The sequence below is a fragment of the Neoarius graeffei genome, chromosome 10, assembly GCF_027579695.1.
Source record: "Neoarius graeffei isolate fNeoGra1 chromosome 10, fNeoGra1.pri, whole genome shotgun sequence".
NCBI lineage: Eukaryota > Metazoa > Chordata > Actinopteri > Siluriformes > Ariidae > Neoarius > Neoarius graeffei.
Window position 1 is genome coordinate 63,484,690 of NC_083578.1, and position 20,748 is coordinate 63,505,437.

At 39.5% G+C, this 20,748-nt stretch overlaps 1 protein-coding gene across 1 annotated transcript in view; it reads right to left on the reverse strand.

Moving 5' to 3' along the window:
- Nucleotides 1-764: 764 nt before the first annotated feature.
- The window catches only part of itpr3 (inositol 1,4,5-trisphosphate receptor, type 3), an 85,419-nt gene continuing 65,435 nt past the window's right edge, over nt 765-20,748 (reverse strand). The window contains exons 38-58 of the mRNA XM_060932074.1: nt 19,992-20,079; nt 19,188-19,363; nt 18,922-19,084; nt 17,493-17,677; nt 17,165-17,365; nt 16,921-17,031; nt 16,596-16,691; nt 16,405-16,506; nt 16,232-16,318; nt 16,040-16,150; nt 15,710-15,902; nt 13,560-13,679; nt 11,760-11,932; nt 9,595-9,759; nt 9,257-9,446; nt 5,023-5,094; nt 4,792-4,910; nt 4,507-4,672; nt 4,136-4,296; nt 3,809-3,970; nt 765-3,125 (exon numbers count right to left, since the gene is read on the reverse strand). Coding sequence (XP_060788057.1) covers nt 3,027-3,125; nt 3,809-3,970; nt 4,136-4,296; nt 4,507-4,672; nt 4,792-4,910; nt 5,023-5,094; nt 9,257-9,446; nt 9,595-9,759; nt 11,760-11,932; nt 13,560-13,679; nt 15,710-15,902; nt 16,040-16,150; nt 16,232-16,318; nt 16,405-16,506; nt 16,596-16,691; nt 16,921-17,031; nt 17,165-17,365; nt 17,493-17,677; nt 18,922-19,084; nt 19,188-19,363; nt 19,992-20,079 — 2,940 coding nt within the window. The 3' untranslated portion in view covers nt 765-3,026. The remainder of the gene's footprint in view (nt 3,126-3,808; nt 3,971-4,135; nt 4,297-4,506; nt 4,673-4,791; nt 4,911-5,022; nt 5,095-9,256; nt 9,447-9,594; nt 9,760-11,759; nt 11,933-13,559; nt 13,680-15,709; nt 15,903-16,039; nt 16,151-16,231; nt 16,319-16,404; nt 16,507-16,595; nt 16,692-16,920; nt 17,032-17,164; nt 17,366-17,492; nt 17,678-18,921; nt 19,085-19,187; nt 19,364-19,991; nt 20,080-20,748) is intronic.

Sequence of the window (20,748 nt, forward strand, 5' to 3'; positions counted from 1 at the left end):
TTTGCCTCATGCTTTGCCTCTAGCCTTTAATTTTACCTCATGCTTTATCTCTAACCCTTACCTTTACTTCAATCACTATGTCAATTCAAATGCTGAATGCACCTTAGGGACAGATTCCTTACTGGGCATATGCCCAAGGGCCCTGGCCACTAGACGGCCCTCAACTAGCATAGAACAATACACAGAACACAAGGCAATGAATATGAACTACAAAATTTGAAATAAATTGAAAAATGTTATTGGTGAGTAGGTTTGAAGTTGTAACCAACTAGCAGTCTTTTAGGTCCTAAATGTTTTTTTCCTGGTATTAGATCATCAGATGAAAAAAACAACAAAACAAAACAGATAACTCTAAACTCACACTAAGTGTGTTGATGAAAAGAAAACTTGGAAAGAGAAGCCAGTGAATATTAATTTTGTAAAAGTTTGAGGTGAAAAGCAAGAAAGAAGCCAGTTCCCTAAGGTAAGCCAGCCTTCTGCATCGCTCTGAGGTTAAATATTCATAATGTATGTACATGTTGTAATGTATGCATTTTATTTTGCATGTCTTGGGTTGCAGGGTGGGGATGGTTAGAGGGGCCCTACTTAGGTTCCTGCCCAGGATTTACTGATCAGTCCTGCTTCGAGTATTTATAGAAAATCAACCACAACCACAATTCATGCTTACAGTAGTCTAACTTATGCGGGTTGTGAGGCTTACACTGAAATTTAATGTATCCGAAATAAATTTAATTTCTGAAGTATAGCCGAACAAGATTCAGACATTTCACACAGCTGACACTTGGTTTTATTGTATTCATGTTTATACACTGCTTCTACCATCAGCCATTTAAAAATGGACTTCATGTAAATAGTTTTGTTTTTAAAGCTCAGTACAGGAGCACATATTTCTGTAGAAACAAAAAGAAAAGAGAAAACACATCCTAATTGCATATACATCATTAAATAGCTATATACATCACATAATTTGTACCACTACCCTCTCTCATGACTTCTATTAGATTAGATTAGATTCACTTTATTCATCCTACATCGGGGAAATTCACGTGTTACAGTAGCAAGAAAAAGTCAAATAGATAACAAATAAAACTGAAATAAAAATTAGACAAACGAAGGATTAAATACAGAGGGCTATTTGCATCATCTACCGTGAAAAAGTATAGAAAAAAAAATTGCCTTATTGAAAGGCTCGGAAAAATGGCATATTACAGGTAGACTCTGTATATATACACACATATATACATAAATAATATTTATATATAAATATAATATATAAATATAAGTATGCATAAAAATAGTTTAAGGCCTATATTATTGGCCTTAAACTATTTTTGGCTAAAAAATATATGGTTAAATAGACACATCACTGAAGGATTAGGCACTTTTCACAACTGGTAGAGTTAGCACTTCTGTATAAGTTAATTAATAAAATTACACTAAAATATATTACAAATGATACATTTTCCCTTTAAAATATAATAAAATATCATACAAAGATGCTAAATTATTTTTTATCATAAAACTAGTCATAACTGTAGCATCCTGTTGCATTCAGGGCTAGTATCTAATGACTGCATTAATACATACATTCAAAAACATTATCAAGGTCAGTAAAATCCCAACTCAGATCTCAACTTTGTTGAGCTGGTTGAGAACAGTGCACAGCATTAAAGGGGAACTGAAGTCATTTTTAAACTTGCTTAACGTGTTATTCAATTACGTTTTCGGTTTTATTAACCTTATATCGTGACTCGTATTTGCATATTATGTTACACTTATCAGCCTTTTCGGTTTTTAGCCATGTTGAATGTAGTTCGTATGGTCCACGGCAGGTGTTGCTTATCCGCGCAATCTTCACGAGACTTGTGTGAGACTTCAAACGTGAAGTGTCAGCGCCGCCATTTTAAAAACTGTTTACACAGCGTCCAGATCACCATATCATTCCAATTTAGATCAATTTCGAGATTTGCCAGCTTCATCAGTGATGGAGTGTCAGTCCTGCGCGCCATGGCGCGTGCACCTGAAGGCGCGCCTCGGGCTGCGCACATGCCAAGTGGATTTCAGCACGTGCGCCGAGAACAAGGCACACCTGAGCTCAATTAAGGAACTATGTGTTTGCCTATTTAAGGACCGTGCTGATGCATTTGCATCGCAAATTATTACGATACGCATGTACGCATTACTAAGCCTTTCTGCCCTTTATCTTGATATCCTGTTTCACGATCCTTGTGCCTGTTTCTCGTTCTTGTCCTCGCTTAGCCTTTGATGTACTGTTTGCGCCTCGACCGACCCTTTTGACTGTATTCTCATTTTTGATCTAGCCTGCCATTCTGGATTGTTTGCCTGTGTATATATTGTCTCACTGTATATATATTCTGCACTTTATTAAACTGTATACTTCTGCACATACATCCGCCTCCCTCGCGTACGTGACATGGAGATTATTCAATACGACTTCGAACCAACGTGGAGTAGAGAAGAGTTGGAAAGTCGACAGGATAAGGACGAGTCCGTCACGCTGGTATTTATGTCATTACTGTCGCACAAGTAAAACGCACTAGATCAGGTGGCTGGTGGGTTTTCAAAATAATAAATGCATGCATGTATTTTTGTGATAAATACATATTATACTGAGCGCATTTCCCACATAATCCTCACTAAGGTTTCGAACAGCACTACAAAATGGCGTCCCCACTATATAGTGCCCTATATAGTGAGTAGGGAGTGATATTGGACAGAGGGAAAACTTCCGGCTTGATTATGTCAGCATTCGAAGGAGGGCACGCGCATCTTTTGACAATGTTGGCAGATGTTGGTCATTTTGATTTCCACTATACGTTTTACTTCCGTCCTACGAAGTCTTGCACAGGTCTCAGTGAATCTCATTTACGGCCATTGCTTTGACATATGGACTGATATATTACATAGCATATTTCAAACACTCATAACTTGCTATAGCAGTGACAAAATAGCTGTCAGAAATGCATTCTACATTTTATAAAAAAAAATTTGCCTTCAGTTCCCCTTTAAGCTTTGTAGCTTCCTCCAGCAGCACTAGGGGGAATTGCAGGATTAGAGGCATCCACAAAGCCCATCCTCTGCCTCCGTTTCCTCTGCTCCGTCATCTGCACAAAAACATACCACTGCTAATAGCAAACACTGATTTGGGTCTTTCACAGAATATTATCCGCTAATTTAAATATTTTGCAACATGGTTATAATTACAATAGCGTCAATTAAGCTACAAGGGAAATGAACGAGGGCTCAAAAGTAAACTCTGCAGTAAACACTGATAATATTATAGACAACAGTCCTACTGGTCGGGAAAAAGTATAAAAGTAGAAAATATACTGTAATACATAAGAGAGTGTTCCTAACACTCATCATCATTGGATGAATTATTCTTCATTAAATAAAAGCATGATGAGATACAACCTAATTTTAGTTCTGTTTAAAAAAGAAAAGGCCTTCTTTAGCTGCGCAAACAAACTGCTTCATGACCTATACATTATGAGTGTGTGCACCACAACATCAGGAAACAAACCCTACAAAAAGCATCTGTTTCCTCCCAATTTTTAAGCCTCCGATTCCTGTTCATTTCATGACAGCTGCCAATCTGTGAGGGTGAAGGCTAACACATGCTTCTCCATGACCCATGAATCTAGCCACCATATCTTTTCAAACTGCTGCATGTGCAACTTTACAGGAGCAGCTAAACACGCTTAGAGGAGAGCTTTTAATGCCCTCTTCTGTATGCATGGTGAATATTTTTAGTGTCGCGCCACTAGTAAGCACTCATTTGCCTCACCTGTTCTTTTAGTTCTGTTAACTGGCCAGTGAGGTGTGTAACCACTTTCATGGTGGTTGATAGTTTGTCCTGTAGGATCCGCATCTCGTTCTGCTCCCCTTCCGCTTCAGTCACGACCAGAGACATGGCCTGCATGCGTGGGAACCAATCCAGATTCTTGTTCTACAGACAAATGGACATGACATTTATTACTTTAATCCTATATTCGATTATGACTGTCATTTCTTCCACATGTTTAATAAAACCCTTTTAGCTTACTTGAATTTAACTAATGGTATCTTTGCTAAATTTGGTCATCTGATATTCAAGCAACAGTGAATAATTCACCTTTATCATATGGGCCACATAGCTCTCTGGACCAGTGTAATCGGTTTTGTTCTTCTCTCGCACCAGTACAATGAAGTAAAGGTAGTTCCAGATGTTGTGCTCGAATTTAATGTGCTCCTCAAATGACACTGTCTTATTGTCGAACTTGTCCCTCTCAAGACCTTTTGGCAGAAAAATGAAACAACACTGAAAAAGTCCTAAAGCTAAAGCAACTGGATGTAGCTCTTTTTCAGAGGACTTCCAGTGAAGAAGTTTTATCAGTAGTCTTACACTGGCTTACAGACTTCTTACAGGAAACATGGTCCTGTGCTTCCCGGCCATAACAGACTGCAGATGTAGGAAATGCTGTTCTCTCATCATTAAGCTCTTACCACAGATAAAGCAGGTAGTCTTCAAGATCTCCTCTTTCTTCTGCTTCTCACTACGCAGGTCAGCAAAGGTGTCAATGATCACACCAAAGATCAAGTTCAGTACAATGATGATGACAATAAAGTAGAAGAGAAGATCATATACCACACGTGCAGGAAACAGCACCTCCTGTACAATAAATGTAAAAACATCTTGAGTTGCTTTTTGCACAAGCTAATGCCAAATTAATTCTTCTGTATAGTATATTCCTTCTTGTTGTATGTGAGGGCATGCATTTGTCTTCTCACATTTTTTGAGGGCTTGCGTAGAACATCTCCTACACCTCCCCCATTTCGTAGGCCATGATTCAGCACAGTGACTATACACATTAATAATGTGTCACACGCTCGCTCTGTGTTATCTTCTTCTGCAAGATAATTTTAAGTCAGAGGGTGGAGTTTACTGGAACCTTTGGGTCAGATATTTTAAGCTTATGTCACTATAAACGTTTGACTGAGTGCAGTAAGTAAAAAACTAACCTTCTGATGTTGCTATAAGTCCAGTCTCTTCATTGCAGTCCACTCCATCTGCAATACAGCTCGGCTCCGAATCTAAATTAAGCACAGTTCGTCAGGAATCAAGTCAAAGATTATCACAAGATTTCAAAACCACTCTTCATTAACTGTTTATATATATTCCTCGAAAACGTCACTTACTATCATAATTTGGGCTAATACAGCAGTTTTCAAAGGTGTGGCGCGCCTCCCCTGGGGGGCGCTAAAGAACTTCAGGGGAGGCGCAGTGTGAGAAAAAAATAGAAAAAAAAATAGTAAACATCTGGTTAGCTAACTCAAGCTATGTGTGGATAGAGATCATCATCATCATCTCTAGCCGCTTTATCCTTCTACAGGGTCGCAGGCAAGCTGGAGCCTATCCCAGCTGACTATGGGCGAAAGGCGGGGTACACCCTGGACAAGTCGCCAGGTCATCACAGGGCTGACACATAGACACAGACAACCATTCACACTCACATTCACACCTACGGTCAATTTCGAGTCACCAGTTAACCTAACCTGCATGTCTTTGGACTGTGGGGGGAAACCGGAGCACCCGGAGGAAACCCACGCGGACACGGGGAGAACATGCAAACTCCGCACAGAAAGGCCCTCGCCGGCCCCGGGGCTCGAACCCAGGACCTTCTTGCTGTGAGGCGACAGCGCTAACCACTACACCACCGTGCCGCCCCGTGGATAGAGATATGGATAAATTTTTAATATCTAAAGTGAGAGAGGAAAGAGAGTCTGGTGCAAACAGAAAACGGAGGAAGTATGACAATGATTATTTAAAGTTTGGATTTTCATGTATTGGTCCAGATGATGCTCTACTGCCTCAGTGTGTTATTTGCAAAGAAGTGCTAGCTAATGACAGTATGAGACCATGTAAACTCTGGCATCACGTTGAAACCAAGCACCCAAGTTTGGAGTCCAAGGCACAGGAGTTTTTTGATGGAAAGCTAAAGGAACTTTGTTCACAGAAGGAAGTAAAGTTTCCCTTTCTTCTCCATTCAGCTGGACAAATCGACAGACGTTGCTAACTGTGCTCAACTAATGGTGTACATGCACTATGTTAAAGAGCTCAGTGTCCAGGAGGAGTTTTTGTTTTGTCATTCTCTACCAGCTCACACTACAGCAGAAGAAATCTTCAGGTCTTTGAATGATTTGGTTCAGGAGAGTCATATTGATTGGGGCTGCTGCTCTTGTGGAATATGTACTGATGGTGGTACAAGGGTGATGTATTAATGCAAGTCATTAATGCAGTCTGCTTTCAATTTAGTTACTGAACTCTAGGCCAATTATATTGCAATTGGATGAAATATTTTTAGGTAAGGGTGACCCACAATTTAAGCATACATTTGGCTAAATGTAAAATGTTTAACCTATGTTAAGGCCTTCAGAATGAAATTGCCTTCAATGTTCTAAAAAAGCTTTAAAATGTTTAAAAAGATAAAGATTAAATTTGTTGAAAATATCTCATCTCATCTCATTATCTCTAGCCACTTTATCCTGTTCTACAGGGTCGCAGGCAAGCTGGAGCCTATCCCAGCTGACTACGGGCAAAAGGCAGGGTACACCCTGGACAAGTTGCCAGGTCATCACAGGGCTGACACATAGACACAGACAACCATTCACACTCACATTCACACCTACGGTCAATTTAGAGTCACCAGTTAACCTAACCTGCATGTCTTTGGACTGTGGGGGAAACCGGAGCACCCGGAGGAAACCCACGCGGACACAGAGAGAGCATGCAAACACCAGACAGAAAGGCTCTCGCCAGCCACGGGGCTCGAACCCGGACCTTCTTGCTGTGATGCGACAGCGCTAACCACTACACCACCATGCCGCCCTGTTGAAAATATTTTTTTTAAAAAAGAAAGATCTTTAGGGGCGGCACGGTGGTGTAGTGGTTAGCACTGTCACCTCACAGCAAGAAGGTCCGGATTCGAGCCCCGTGGCTGGCGAGAGCCTTTCTGTCTGGTGTTTGCATGTTCTCCCCGTGTCCGCGTGGGTTTCCTCCGGGTGCTCCGGTTTCCCCCACAGTCCAAAGACATGCAGGTTAGGTTAACTGGTGACTCTAAATTGACCGTAGGTGTGAATGTGAGTGTGAATGGGTGTCTGTGTCAGCCCTGTGATGACCTGGCGACTTGTCCAGGGTGTACCCCGCCTTTCGCCCGTAGTCAGCTGGGATAGGCTCCAGCTTGCCTGCGACCCTGTAGAACAGGATAAAGCGGCTAGAGATAATGAGATGAAGATCTTTGGTTTAGAAAATGTTTAAACAATAAAAAATGTTGATAACATTTTTTGTTGAAACCCATTTTATGCCTAAGTGGAACAGTACAGTGACCACAACAATAATAGGCTAGCGCAGCGGCTACAATTATCGACAGTCCATAATTATCGACACCTTTTCAGATTTACCAATAAAAAACTATTTTACAAAAGGTGAGTTTCAGTTCCAACAGTTATTTTTAGTTAATTAACCAACCATAAGACCCCCCTTCACCCTTTGATCTTGTCGTCTGATGACACAGCTTGTTACCTGAGATGGAATTTTTTTCAGCACGATCAGCAGTTTGAGGAAAACCCGGATGTTATCATTGCAGGTAAGCATGGTGGAAAGATCATGGACATATTTTTACTTATCAAATTCACCAATATTTCATGATCTCCTTGTCAAAACCTACTTTGTTTCTTACTCTTTCATTTGACAGTCGCCATTTTGTATCTAAACGCATGTTTGAGAAGTCAAGTAAAGTGTCGATAATAGTGACCACTTTCACCGGTGTCCACCATTATTGACACCCTGTGGAATTAAGTGACATTTACAACTGTTATGGATCAATCTTTGTGTAACATTGTTGAAGTAAATGAAGTACTTTAAAAAAATAAAAGTCTTGTGATTTATAATCATTTTTTTTCTGATTCATAACAGAACGGAATGTTTATAGAGTATTTGGAATCTGATTGCAATAAATAGAATCAGACCAGAATTAAATTCCTAACATATAAAAAATTACATGCTTGAAATATTCAGATTTAATAGATCTATTTTAACACTATAAAAATGTACCAAAGTATAACAGAACAAGTTTAGGATGACCTAGATTGACAACAAGGTACCTACAGTTTTGATTCAAGGAATGACATGTGACCTTTGACCTGGATTTTCATGTGGTTAAAATGCTAATTTCCTGTTGACATTTATTGGTAAACTACAAAACTAGAAATTAATACAAACAACAACAAATGATTAACAAAATGTGATCTATGAAAATACTTAGAAAGTGGGTAGAAAGTGGAATAGAAAGATTTTCTGACACAGGTTAACATTATCAGTTCAGTTGTTTACAAACATTAGAATTACTTCCTCATTTACATAAGCAATGACATCGGTATATTTATATAAAAGATATTTTGTATAAATATAAGTCTATGTAAAACACGTTTTAAATAAAAACTGTTTTGTTAACTTAATACCACATACCAACGATTTTTTAAAATAAATAATCATCTGGGTGTCGATAATTGTGGAACGTTCAAAAAGATTCAGTCAAAGCTGCAGGAGAGAGAGAGAGAGAGAGAGAGGGCTGAGCAGCACAGAGCTCTCTGTGTGTGTGTGTGTGTGTGTGTGTGTGTGTTTACACACACAATCGCTGAAAATCAAAGAAAATAGTGAAAGAAAAATAATGATCCCCTTCTGAGTTGTCCCAAACTTGCCTCCCATCTCCTCATTTCTGGTCCAACCCATAAAAGTTTCACAAAGAGAAGTTGCTTTGGTCTGCTTGGGAAAAAACTTCAGCTTTCAGCAGGAGTGTTTAAAAAAGCGAATGTTCTAAAATGGCCAAGACAAGTCTACAGCTGAATCCCAGAATCAGTGGCACTATTTGAAAATTGCACTCAACAAAAAACATCCAACGAACCAGAAGAAACTGGGGCAAATCTGCCAGGAAGAATGGGCAAAAATATATCCCAAACTGGGTGCAAAGCTGGTCTGAACCTACTCCAAACTTAAATTTGGTATATCAGCAAAAGATGCTTCTACCTTTCTGAAGTTGAAGGAGTTGAATACTTATGCAAGCAGCATTTTTCATTTTTTAAAAGATCTGCTGGCAAATAAGGATCAATTACATATCCCCCTGAGAGTTTCTTGTGCTCAGTGACAACTTTCACTAGCTCCTACTATCAACTTACTATATTTCAAAATCAAACATACCTCCACCAATGGAAGGTAAATGATCCACTTCCATGATGAAGTCATCCCTGAGGCAAAGAAAGCCCACGATGGAGAAGAGGTAGACCAGGATAATGGCCAACACTGCAGTCAGGAGAATGGAGCGTCCGTTACGTGTCACACTCTTGATGACATTGAAAAGGGTTTCCTCACGGTAGATCAGATCAAATAACTGGAAAGGTTGAATGTATGTGAATGACAATGTAGCCTTTCAAATCATTTTAATGATTTTCAAATCATTTTACAAGTATGCAAGGTCAGTGCAGAAAGCAGAATATATGGCACATGAAATGCTGTCAGAAATTAAATGATATATTTACCATTAGACTGTAGAAGAGCTCATGGACAAAAAGCCCTAGTGTGCAGGTGAACACGTAGCCCAGATGGTACAGGAACTCTACATCCATCACCATGGCTTTGTAACCATTGATAAATGTACCATTATTACCCACAAAGCTCACAACGTACACAATCTTATTGATGAGCTGTTAAGAGCAACAGGAATGGAGACAGAAAATGAAGCACAAGGTTAACAGACATCAGTCATAATATAGATCCATAAGCATGTGGATACTTGACCATCACACCCATATGTGGATCTTCTCCAAACTGTTGCAACAAATTTGGAAGCACATAGTTGGCTAGAATGTCTTTTTATGCTATAGCTTTAAAGCAAGACAGCCTTTTGATTTCATAAAAATCGGTGAAATTTAGTTCCCTCTGAAATTTGGTCATTGTGATATATGTTTATTTCTGTAATATCTTACAAAATATCAGGTCATTCTGGGGCTGGGAAGTTATTTGAGGGGATTCCCTAGCAAATAATGTGCTTGAAATCACTCGCTTTGCACAGTCAAACAGACAGAGGAAGTCCGTGTGCGCATGCGCAGGTTTACCTTGACTGTGCACTGACAGTTACATCATTCTGTCACTAAATGAACAGCTGATCACACCGAAGTGCTCGCTGACCGCCGATATTTATTAGTTTGGTCCTGCGTTTCCTTTCCTTCGCAACATAACGTCTTTTCTTCGTGCTTTCTGTTACTGTAGTCGGTCTTTCACGTTTCATTCGCATCCTCCATTTTTCTTTCCTGCTTCAAATTTGTATCCTACAATGCCTTGTGCGAACAGGGAAAGCCCACCACATGGTGCATGACATACTATCTTGAATTGGGTCACAGTGAAGCAGGCAAAAATAGTGGAGTTGGGCACTGGCATTAATTGTTCTATTTTAAAAAAACCTAATAAAATTGGTAGTCTGTGATTCAAATTCAGTAGCTTTTGGTCTAAACAAAACAAACAAAATAATTGGGTGTCATGGAAAATTCTTTTTATGACCTACACTTGAAAAATCTGAAAGGCAGTCTACCTTTAAGATTTCTCTTCACTGGAAGCAAACAGCCCAGCCCAAACCTGTTCCAGCATGACAATGCCCATGTGTACAAAGCAAGGTCCATAAAAGACATGGTTTGCCAAGGTTGGAGTGGAAGAACTTAAGTGGCTTGCACAGAGCCCTGACCTCAACCCCATGCTTTCTCACCTGCCACCAGTGCCCAACTTCACTATTGTCGCTTGTGTCACTGAACTGCCACAAATCTTCATCGCAATATTCCAAAATCCAATAGAAAGCCTTCCCAGAAGAGTGGAAGCTGCTATGGCAGAAATGGGGGGTGTAGGGGTGATGTATTCCATATTAATTCCCTTGGTTTTGGAATGGGACGCTCAACAAGCACACGAGTGTGATGTTTAGGCGGGCAGATACTTTTGGCCATACAGCACAGTGACATATGCAAACAACCCATTAAAAGCTGATAAAAGATTCATACAGATCATGACCTTGAGAAATATTTGTGTTAAAAAAAAAGAACACGTCTTTGATTATATTGATTATTCTTCTTTTGGCTGCTCCTGTTAGGGGTCACCAGAGCAGATCTGTTCTGCATATTTGATTTGGCATAGGTTTTACACTGGATGCCCTTCCTGACACAACCCTCCCCAATCTACCCAGGCTTGGGACCAGCACCAAGTATGCACTGTCTTGTGCAACCCCAGTAGCTGGGTATTTACCTAACCTGCACGTCTTTGAACTGTGGGGGAAACTGGAGCACTTGTAGACATGGGGAAAACATGCAAACTCCATACAGGAAGGTCCCCATCACCTGTGAGGTTTGAACCCGGAACTTTCTTGCTATGAGGTGACCGTGCTAACCACTGCACCACCATGCCACCTTTGATTATATTGAATTTAATACTGAGGAATTAATAAAAATGTATTATATTGCTACAGTAAACAGAATAGGTATTTAATTGTTTTGTACTACGCTACATTCAGAAGAGATTACCCAAGTCACTGGAATATAGTGAAAACAATACCCTTTTTTTAACTGTTTGTTGATGCCTTGTTGTTTGTTAAAGCCCTTCATGTTTTCTCAAAATGACTGTAAAGGTCCACTTGGTCACACACCTTGCTGATTTTCAGACTTACATTGATAGTTCCAAGCATGAAGAGAGTAGGGCCAATGCCAAAATGGTAAATGAAGCGCAGGATGACAGCTACGGTGACAAGCTGCAGGCCATAGCGTTGAGCAAACAGACCCAAAACTGACAGGCCAGAAAAGACCCAAAACATCATGTACAACAATGAAGAATCAATGGAACCTGAAAGGAGTCAAGAGTCAAGCATTAGGATGCTGATACTGATATGGCAACAATATTAAGTACACCTACCTTGCACCTACATTGTACTGACATTTTTTCAGGGAAACCTTCAAGCAGCTGCACTCTGTAGGTATACAATTACTGACTGTATGTTGCATTATTAATTCGATATAATAGTGATATTGAGGTGTCTACAAATGCACAACACCAATTCACCTGTTACACTTGTACCAGCAAGACACTGCACTGTCAACGCCATACTGAGAATGATCCAAATAATATGTGGTCAGTGCTGGCTTAATTGTGGCCCCTTTTCAAGGTACAGGATATATGGTATGGGAGTGTTGATACATTATGTATAGCTACAGATAGGTCACAGTCTACCTACAAGGAGTAAATGTAACCAAGGGTGGCTGGTGCATAAGGGCGATTGGGCGACGCACTGCCAAAACGAAAAAGTTTTTTTTCTTTTTTTAAAACAAACTTTCACCAGCGCTGCTCGAGGCCGTTTTAATCTGTCTCTGAGTATCATTGTCCAATCAGGGTGGTCTTGCTTCTAGAGTACCGCCCCTTTTGGGGCGATTTCAGTCACGCTGAAATCGCCCAAGAGTTCACTGATAGAGTCCCATGTTAATATATTTTTTTTCTCCTGACTGACACTCCAATGCAATCTCTATGGGTTCCGGGGGGGCTTGCCCTAACGTGCTTACGTCACTGCGAAGCGTGGCAAAGTTGCGTTCGATCCGCTCAATTTCTGAGGTGAGATGGATGCGGAAAACAATTCAGTGCGGTCCTTAAAAGAAGTTCCATTTAGTCAGCGATCAAATCGAGCTAAATTGGCAACAAAACAAGCTGGAACCCCGTCAACCAAATCTAAACATAAAACAAATTTCGACAAGGGGGGGAAATCATATACTCGAGGTTTACTTCAACATGGTCCCAGCGCAAATCCTGGCGAGCTGGCTGCGAGGACGCCTCAGCGGTTTTCTGCTCCCCCTGCTTACTTTTCCACCCTGGAGGTGGCTCCACGGACAACACTGCTTGGACTGTCACTGGAGTTTCGGACATACATCATTTGTCGGAGAAAATAAAAAAACATGAGTCATCAAAGATTCACATGGGCAGCTGCTTGAAATTTTCAGCTTTTGGGAGAGTGAACATCGCTACACAACCGGATGAGGGCTACAGGCTAGCAGTTCACCGCCACAACGATGAGGTGAGCAAGAACAGGCACATATTAAACCGGCTCACCCAATGCGTGAAATTTTGTGGAGTGTTCGAGTTAGCTCTACGAGGCAAAGACGAAACTGAGGGCTCCAGTCACCGTGGTGTTTTTCTGGGTTTGGTTGACTATTGACTTGCTACCTAGGTCAATCTACTTCAGTCCTGTGGACATTTATGGTCCGTGTAGACATAACGAGGGAAAATTGCCCCCCCTGAAAAAAAATTCAGGAGCCGCCACTGAATGTAACTATAAATTTACATTTACTCATTTGGTAAAGTGCATATGTCTGGTAGATGTACCTTATGAGATACCCAGCAAGTGTAGGTACAAGGTAGGCGCACCTAATAAACTGACAATGTACATATAAACATATAATGTGCAGTAGATATTGTGATGGTGTACTTTGGCCAGAGTCAAATGGGTAGAATAAGGCAATGATGAGGTTGATGAAGACAGCCAGGTTGAATGAGATGGTGCCCCACAGTGACATTCGCCCAGAGAACCAGTACAGCACTGGCATACCTTGGAAAAACAGAGACCAATAAGCACTCACTGCAAACCAGTTCTACATTGAAAATAAGTCATCCAATAGAATATCTTTACTAACAATAGGCATATCAGACACTCGCTGGCCGTGCTGTGAGAACTGTGCATGCAGACGCTCATCTGAGTTTCCAAATCTGTCATTGCTTAACTCTTTAATATTTTCTATCGCGAATACTATCATTAAAAAGCTTATAATTTCTGCTTTCCAAGAAAATTTCTCTCATTAAGATCTGTTCAGTACTTTGGGAGTAATGGCAGGTTGAAGTTGGTACAACAGAGTCCACTCTTGACTCGCGTGACGTCGGGAAACTGCCAGTGCTTTTTGAGTCACAGGAAAGCGGTCAGGCTCTCTCTCTCTTCTGATGGGTTTCCGACTGGATTAGTCATGAACATCAATCAGATAACTTTTATAGGGATGGTCTCTATTTCTCACTGTTTCTGATGAAGTATTCGGCATAATTTTCCATCTGCTAGTTTTGATGTTATGATTCATGGGAGACTTTGAAGTGAGTTTTCATAGCTTTACCGACTTATTTTTTTTAATCAAACTGATTCATGTAAATAAATAACTATTTTAGAATATAACTGGAGTTGTTTTGATGAAAAATATTGAGATCTTAGTGGTCGGAATGATATTTTAAAAAAACAGAAGTCAGAAACATGAGTGTCAAATTTCCATTCAATTAAATGGAATTGTTTATTGGATGTGGATCACACAGTTTTTTCAAGGTTCGCCTTGAAAGCTGTGAATATTAATTGAAATAATCATTTATATTCTTTCATATAAACACTAGTAGGCCCTACTTAGAAATACAAAGGCCTACAGAGCACAAAGAGGGTATTATAAATAATCTTTTATTACTCTTTTATTCTGATAGAGAATGGTAGATGCGAATGACATTCAATGCTTATTTATGCATATTTTATAATTAACAGTGATTTCTCCTTCTTTGTGATGTATAAATGAGAGTTAAGATCAGCTTTATATTGCACAAATAAAGCCATTTGGTGAATCTTTGAAGAAGAGAGTGTACCGATTTAACGTTTTTACCTAATTAGCATAATTAATACTAATTAAATACAATTTTGCATAATTGTTTTTTACTAATTTTTCAAACTTTGTATTCAGTATACAACCATCTATGTGCCTGCCAATTTCCATATAAATACCTTGAAAAACAAAGTTATGAAGAAAAAACATTTGATCTCATTCGTTAGTGAGGCCCATTTTGTACCATGTGAGCCTAATACATTATGCCAGTTTTCTAAAAATTAAGCGGTTTTTTTTTTTCAATCTTTGATTTGTAATATTTCAAGAATGGATAACCATTTTAATTCTGTAAAAAGTATGTTGTTCTGCATTCAGTTCTGAATTCAAATGTGAGCAGATTCAAGCAATTTGGATTGAATTTGAATTTTCACCTGATATGCCTACTAACAATACAATTTAGTCAAACATAACTTTCATAGCTCTGCTATGAAACAGCTACATCAGTCTGTCTGCTCTTCTATTGTGTGAATATGTTGTATTGCAGCTGCAGGTTTAATAGATATGTCTGCTAACCAACCTGCAAGCTATTATGTGAAAACAAACAAATTCAGTATGATTAAATTAAATGTGTTTCAACCTGGGAAACGACTTGATCCAAAATGTTCACTGTGTGAGGATATCACACTTAGCTAGCTAGTTTTTACACATCTTTAAGCAGATTGGCTGATATTACCACATCATTCATCAGGCAAGACTAGTCAATAAAACATTTCCACAACATTTTGCTGAATTATTTTTATGATTATATTTATGAGTTGTTGAAGAATATTATTGGCAGAAAAAAAACTCATTTTGGTGAAAACCCAATTATTCTTTGATTTTTGGCGATCTACCAGAAGTCAGCCTGAGCAACATCAATTACATGTTTGCCCAGACGCTAGTGAAGAACTTTTCTAGTGAAGTAAGTGTTTCAGAACTGCTCAGATGAAACAAGAAACAAGAACTCAGCACATACTGCGTAACTTCTTCTGCCACTCCATCTCATTATGCAGGAAGATGGACTGCTCAAAAAAGTTTGTGACCTTGCTGCCCTGCTCATCAAGCTCCGTGGTGGTGAAGACACGGAACTTGGACTCTTCTGTCAGGAACTCACAGATGGGGTGGACAGGGAACACAATTTGTTCCATGCTGCGATCCTCACGAACTATCTGATATAATGCAATAGTCATACTCAATTAACCAAACTGTAAATGTAAGTGAAAAATGACTTATGGAATTCAGAGAACTTTAGTATTAGAGTTTAATGTTAAGGCACAGAGGAACGATATTGTTTCAAAAAGCTAACCTCGATCTGAGAAGTTTGTTTAGCGTAGTACTCCAGTGGATCTTCCTGTTGAACCTGTGCTGGAGCTGAGGATTTCAGCATCTGGGAGAATCCCGTGTTGTTCAGACTGAGCTACAGAAAAAAGCACGAATGTCGTCATGAACACCATTTGAGTGAGAAAGCCAAAAGACAGCTGTCATTTGAAACACTTACCATAGAAGAGATGCCCTCTTCAAGCTCTTCTTTTGACTTTTTTTGTGGTTTCAACAGGTGAAGGAGAGTCTTATTGTGCCGTGCCAACTATACAGAATGTCAATACTGAGGGTTAACAGTCTGAAGAGCATTCAAGAAACTGATTTAAGGTACATAATTGATCAATAGTGTACCTGTAGTGCCAGGATGTAGATGTTGTGGCCGACTTCCCTCGGTGACACCTCTGCATCCTCACAGTCACTCTCCTGTAGATAAGCCTTCTTTATCACTTCAATCTGTTGGCCAGTGAAGTCATATAATGAGTGTACTGCATATTTTAAGTTGCACATCTTTGACTCTTTGGTGCACAGCTAAGTGGACTGACCAGTTCACGGGGTCGGAGGTTAATCAGAATCCTTTCTGCGTTCTCACTGTCATGACGGCTCTCCATTAGGGCAAGTAAAAGCTTGGAGGCATTATCCTGTCAAGAATCACATTATAATAAAAGCACTAACCCCATAACCTTCCTCTTGTGTATTAAAAATGAAGAGACCCTGTATGATCTTTGCTTGAAAGATGTACAAAAGAGAAGTTTGCACATACTGTATGCTAAAATGTATAATATGAGGAGCCAAATTGTTAGAAATGATTAGCAGAACTGACTATTACTAACTTATTGTAGGTGCAGTGATATTGCAGCAAGTTAATACCTTGAGCTGGAGCACCAACTCCATCCGGTAGCGACACAGAGGGCTAATGTCATTCAAAATCAAGGCAGTGATGATGTCAATTCCATTGCACTCATGAGTTACGATGCAAGTCTTCAAATAGATAGAATAGAGAAATAAAATTAGCATGGATTGTATGTTTGTGTTCATTCATACAAAAAAAAATTAACCTGCCATAGCATCTGATATAAAATGTAGTCAGGCATTCTGCGATTAATTTTCTGACCTGGTTCTCCTGGCATGGTCCCTGGCAGTACTCTGTGAGAGTTTCCAAGCTCTGTGTGATCAGCTCCACATTGTTCTCATTGATGTAGAGACCCAGCAGACCCAGGCCCCCTGTAGTGCTCCCACACATGATGTCCAAGAACTGAAGTGTCTCACAGACCAGGTTATAATTTGTCTTGTTGTTCTGACAGCGAAGGAAATTCTGAGGCAATATTAGTGCAATTAGTACAGAGTTATATTCTGCCAAAAGTGTTAAACAAAATTACAAAACCTGTGGGCAAGACATTAAATAACGATCTACTATAAAAACAGATAAAGCAGTGGCTGACCTGGAGATCAAGGTTGTGGTTTTCACAGAGCAGCTGAAGGAAGCGTAGAATAGGCTTCATGATAATGACTGAGGGGCCCATCTCAGTGTCCACTTCCTGCTGCTCAGCCTGGTTAGCAGGAGCCAGGGCCATGGGGTTTTGGCCATACTGGGCCATTTCCCCTGGCGGATACATTGTGTGCGCCCCTATAACAGGAGATAAAGTGTTAATCAAAGCCTTACATTTTCATTCTCCTACTTTAGAGCACATTTCACCTGTGGTAATAAACAAATAGACATCCATGGCCTTTTACTTTCATCTTGCCTATTTGTTTAAAAATGCTATATCATGGATTATTATACATACAGGACACTTTTTTAATGCAATAAAAACATGTATTCTATTCCCTTCTAGCGGGCTTCATTCATTTGGCTTGATAGCATGCAATATTGTTTGCATATCGCTTAACCTACATGTATTTCGTCACTCTACCCAATGGAGAACGAGTGTTGAATATGGTTTATGATATTGCATGGCTGTCAAGGCAACATGACGTCACACGTCAGAGCTGATATGGATATCCAGTGAGAAAGTTTTCTGCTGCGCATGCGCAGAAGCATGTCTTTGTTTGCCGCCGGCGCCCGCAGTTGACTGTCACAGTGAATTGAAAATGCCATAAGATCCATATTACACGTAAAACATCCGCGCTAGTGAGCGACTGTGACAATTTGTAAACAAATATGGCCCCCACGTTTGTTCCATTGAATGTGCATGTATAATAATAATAATAATAATAATAATAATGGCTTTTTTTGTGGTATATCAGATATGTTCCATTCAGCTAGCATGATACTGAACTCGTCTTCGACTTGTTCAATATCATGCTAGCTGAATGAAATATATCTGATATAACAGTCAACACCAGCCAATATTATTTATTTGTTTAATTTTCAGTAATTTTTGGTATAATTTCTTTGTGTCTATGTAACACATTTCTGGTCATTTTAACTCTGAAACGCTTGCTTATTTAATTTTAATAAATTGCTGTACAATGCATTTTACTGTCTCTTCATCCCATGGTCTGTTTTTGCTTAACTCCCTGATGTTGGATAAATTTAAAAATCAGCATGTGTGACACAAATATGAACAATTTTTTTTCAAAATTTGAGGAGATTCAACAATAATGTTTGGGCATAGTCTTGCTCTCAACTGCACTATATACTGATTACAGTCATGGGTCAATTAGGCTAAGAATGCAAAATTCATCTCTCATGCAATGTAGATACAATCTCTGTTTTTGAGCATCATTTAAAATATGGAAGATCCTATTGACCACTAGAGTAAACAAACCACACTAATCCAATTTTCACAGTATATGTCAGGTAACAGCATAGTAGGTGGATCTGTAATAAAGACCTCTCCATAAAACCTTGCTTCTGTGTTTATTCACCTGGTTCAAGACCTTTTTCGTCTTTGGCTTTGTGGGTCATTTCACCCACGTTGACTGAAGTGGTGGCTTTGACATCCAACTGTGCAGTTTTCATACGATCATTGAGGACTTTAAAGAACTTCTCAGACTTATTGTCCCCCATCATCAGTTTGTAGAAGGACTTCTAGAGGAAGACACCAACAAAGTCTTAAGCTTAAAAAAAGGTGTCACAGAAACTAAAAACAAACTACAAATCACATGACCAGTGACTATGTGGATACAAACACCTGTATTTCAGTGTTGCCTCCCTCTAACAGACAGATGGCTAGTTGGATGCTCGCTTGGAAGATTTTCTCATTTTTGGTGCTTGTAATGATGTCTGTAAACAGTTTTGTGCCACCTTCTCTATCCAGACGACACTGTACTGCAGCCACAGCTGCCCAGTCTCGCTCTCCCTCTCCACCTAGCGTAAGTACACACACATACGCTGCTCACTCAAACCAGACATACAAAAAAAAAAAATGTAGTTTCAAGCCCATCCAGACACCCACAAATAACTTTCCACATGTCCAACATAACTATGCCCCAGTCCACGCTTAATAATCCTCATTTTTCTCCTTGATAGTGTGAGAATTCTAGACCCAGTAGCTTTCTTTTCAATGGGTTGCACCAAATTTGTAATTTTTCGATCACATATCATTGCACAAAACAAGTATGACACAACAGAAGATAAAGGCAATGACTGCACTGATATTAGCTCACCAACACCAACAAAAGATTGTCCAATCATCAAACATCACTACTGGTTTATTGTTGTTGTTTTTTTCTTCTTCTTTCTGTGGTGTGTCTTCAAATTCCCTTAAAGGGCATTCCAGAGCTAGTATAATTAGTGTCCATTTTCTGACTTGTCTGGTTGGATAGTGGTACACAGCCATCATAACAGCAATTCAGATTCCAGGGTGAATAAAATAGGGTCTTGGTACAAGTCTCTTAGTAGCAATAAATCCAGTATGTAGCCATTTCAAGAAATTACTTCTTTCTCTATTATAGTATGCATTAATCATAGCAACAATATTTTAACTGCAACAAACCTCCAGCTCCAAGTTCAGCAAGGTCAGCTTTCATGCTCTTTTTGTTAAAGAGGTAATTTTGCAACAACACCTTTCTCAAGGCAATCCCCTTCAAAAAGAAACACTCATTAGTGAATAAATAGTGGGCAAGAAAGTCCGACAAACATAAGATTGTAGCAAGAAACACAAGTTGAAAGTAACACTGTAGGAATCAATGGCAGGACAAATACGTTTACACTAAAATGGTCTTGCAGTAAATAGTTTACCAAACAAGTGCACGCTTTGCCTTTAATTAAACAATAATTTAGAGTCTCATTAGAACCTGAGAATAAGTGTTTAGATGAAAGATGTAGTTATTTAATGAAACATTAGTTAGTTAAAGCTAAACGGCCTTTCAAGTTCATAAAATCGGTGAAATTTAGTTCTCTCTGAAATTTGGTCATTGTGATACTGTTTATTTATGTAATATCTCAAAATAGCAGGCCATTCTGTGGCTGGGAAGTGATTTAATTTGAGGGGATTCCTGAGCAAATAATATGCATGAAATCACTCGCTTCGCGCAGTCAAGCAGACAGAGGAAGTCCTTGTGCGCATGCGCAGCTTCACCTTCTTCTTCTTCTTTTGGGTTTTACGGCAGCTGGCATCCAGTGTTGCATTATTGCCATCTACAGGTTTACTTTGACCGTGCACTGACAGTTATAGCATTCTGTCACTAAACAAACAGCTGATCACACCAAGGTGCTCGCTGACTGTCGATATTTATTAGTTTGGTCCTGCG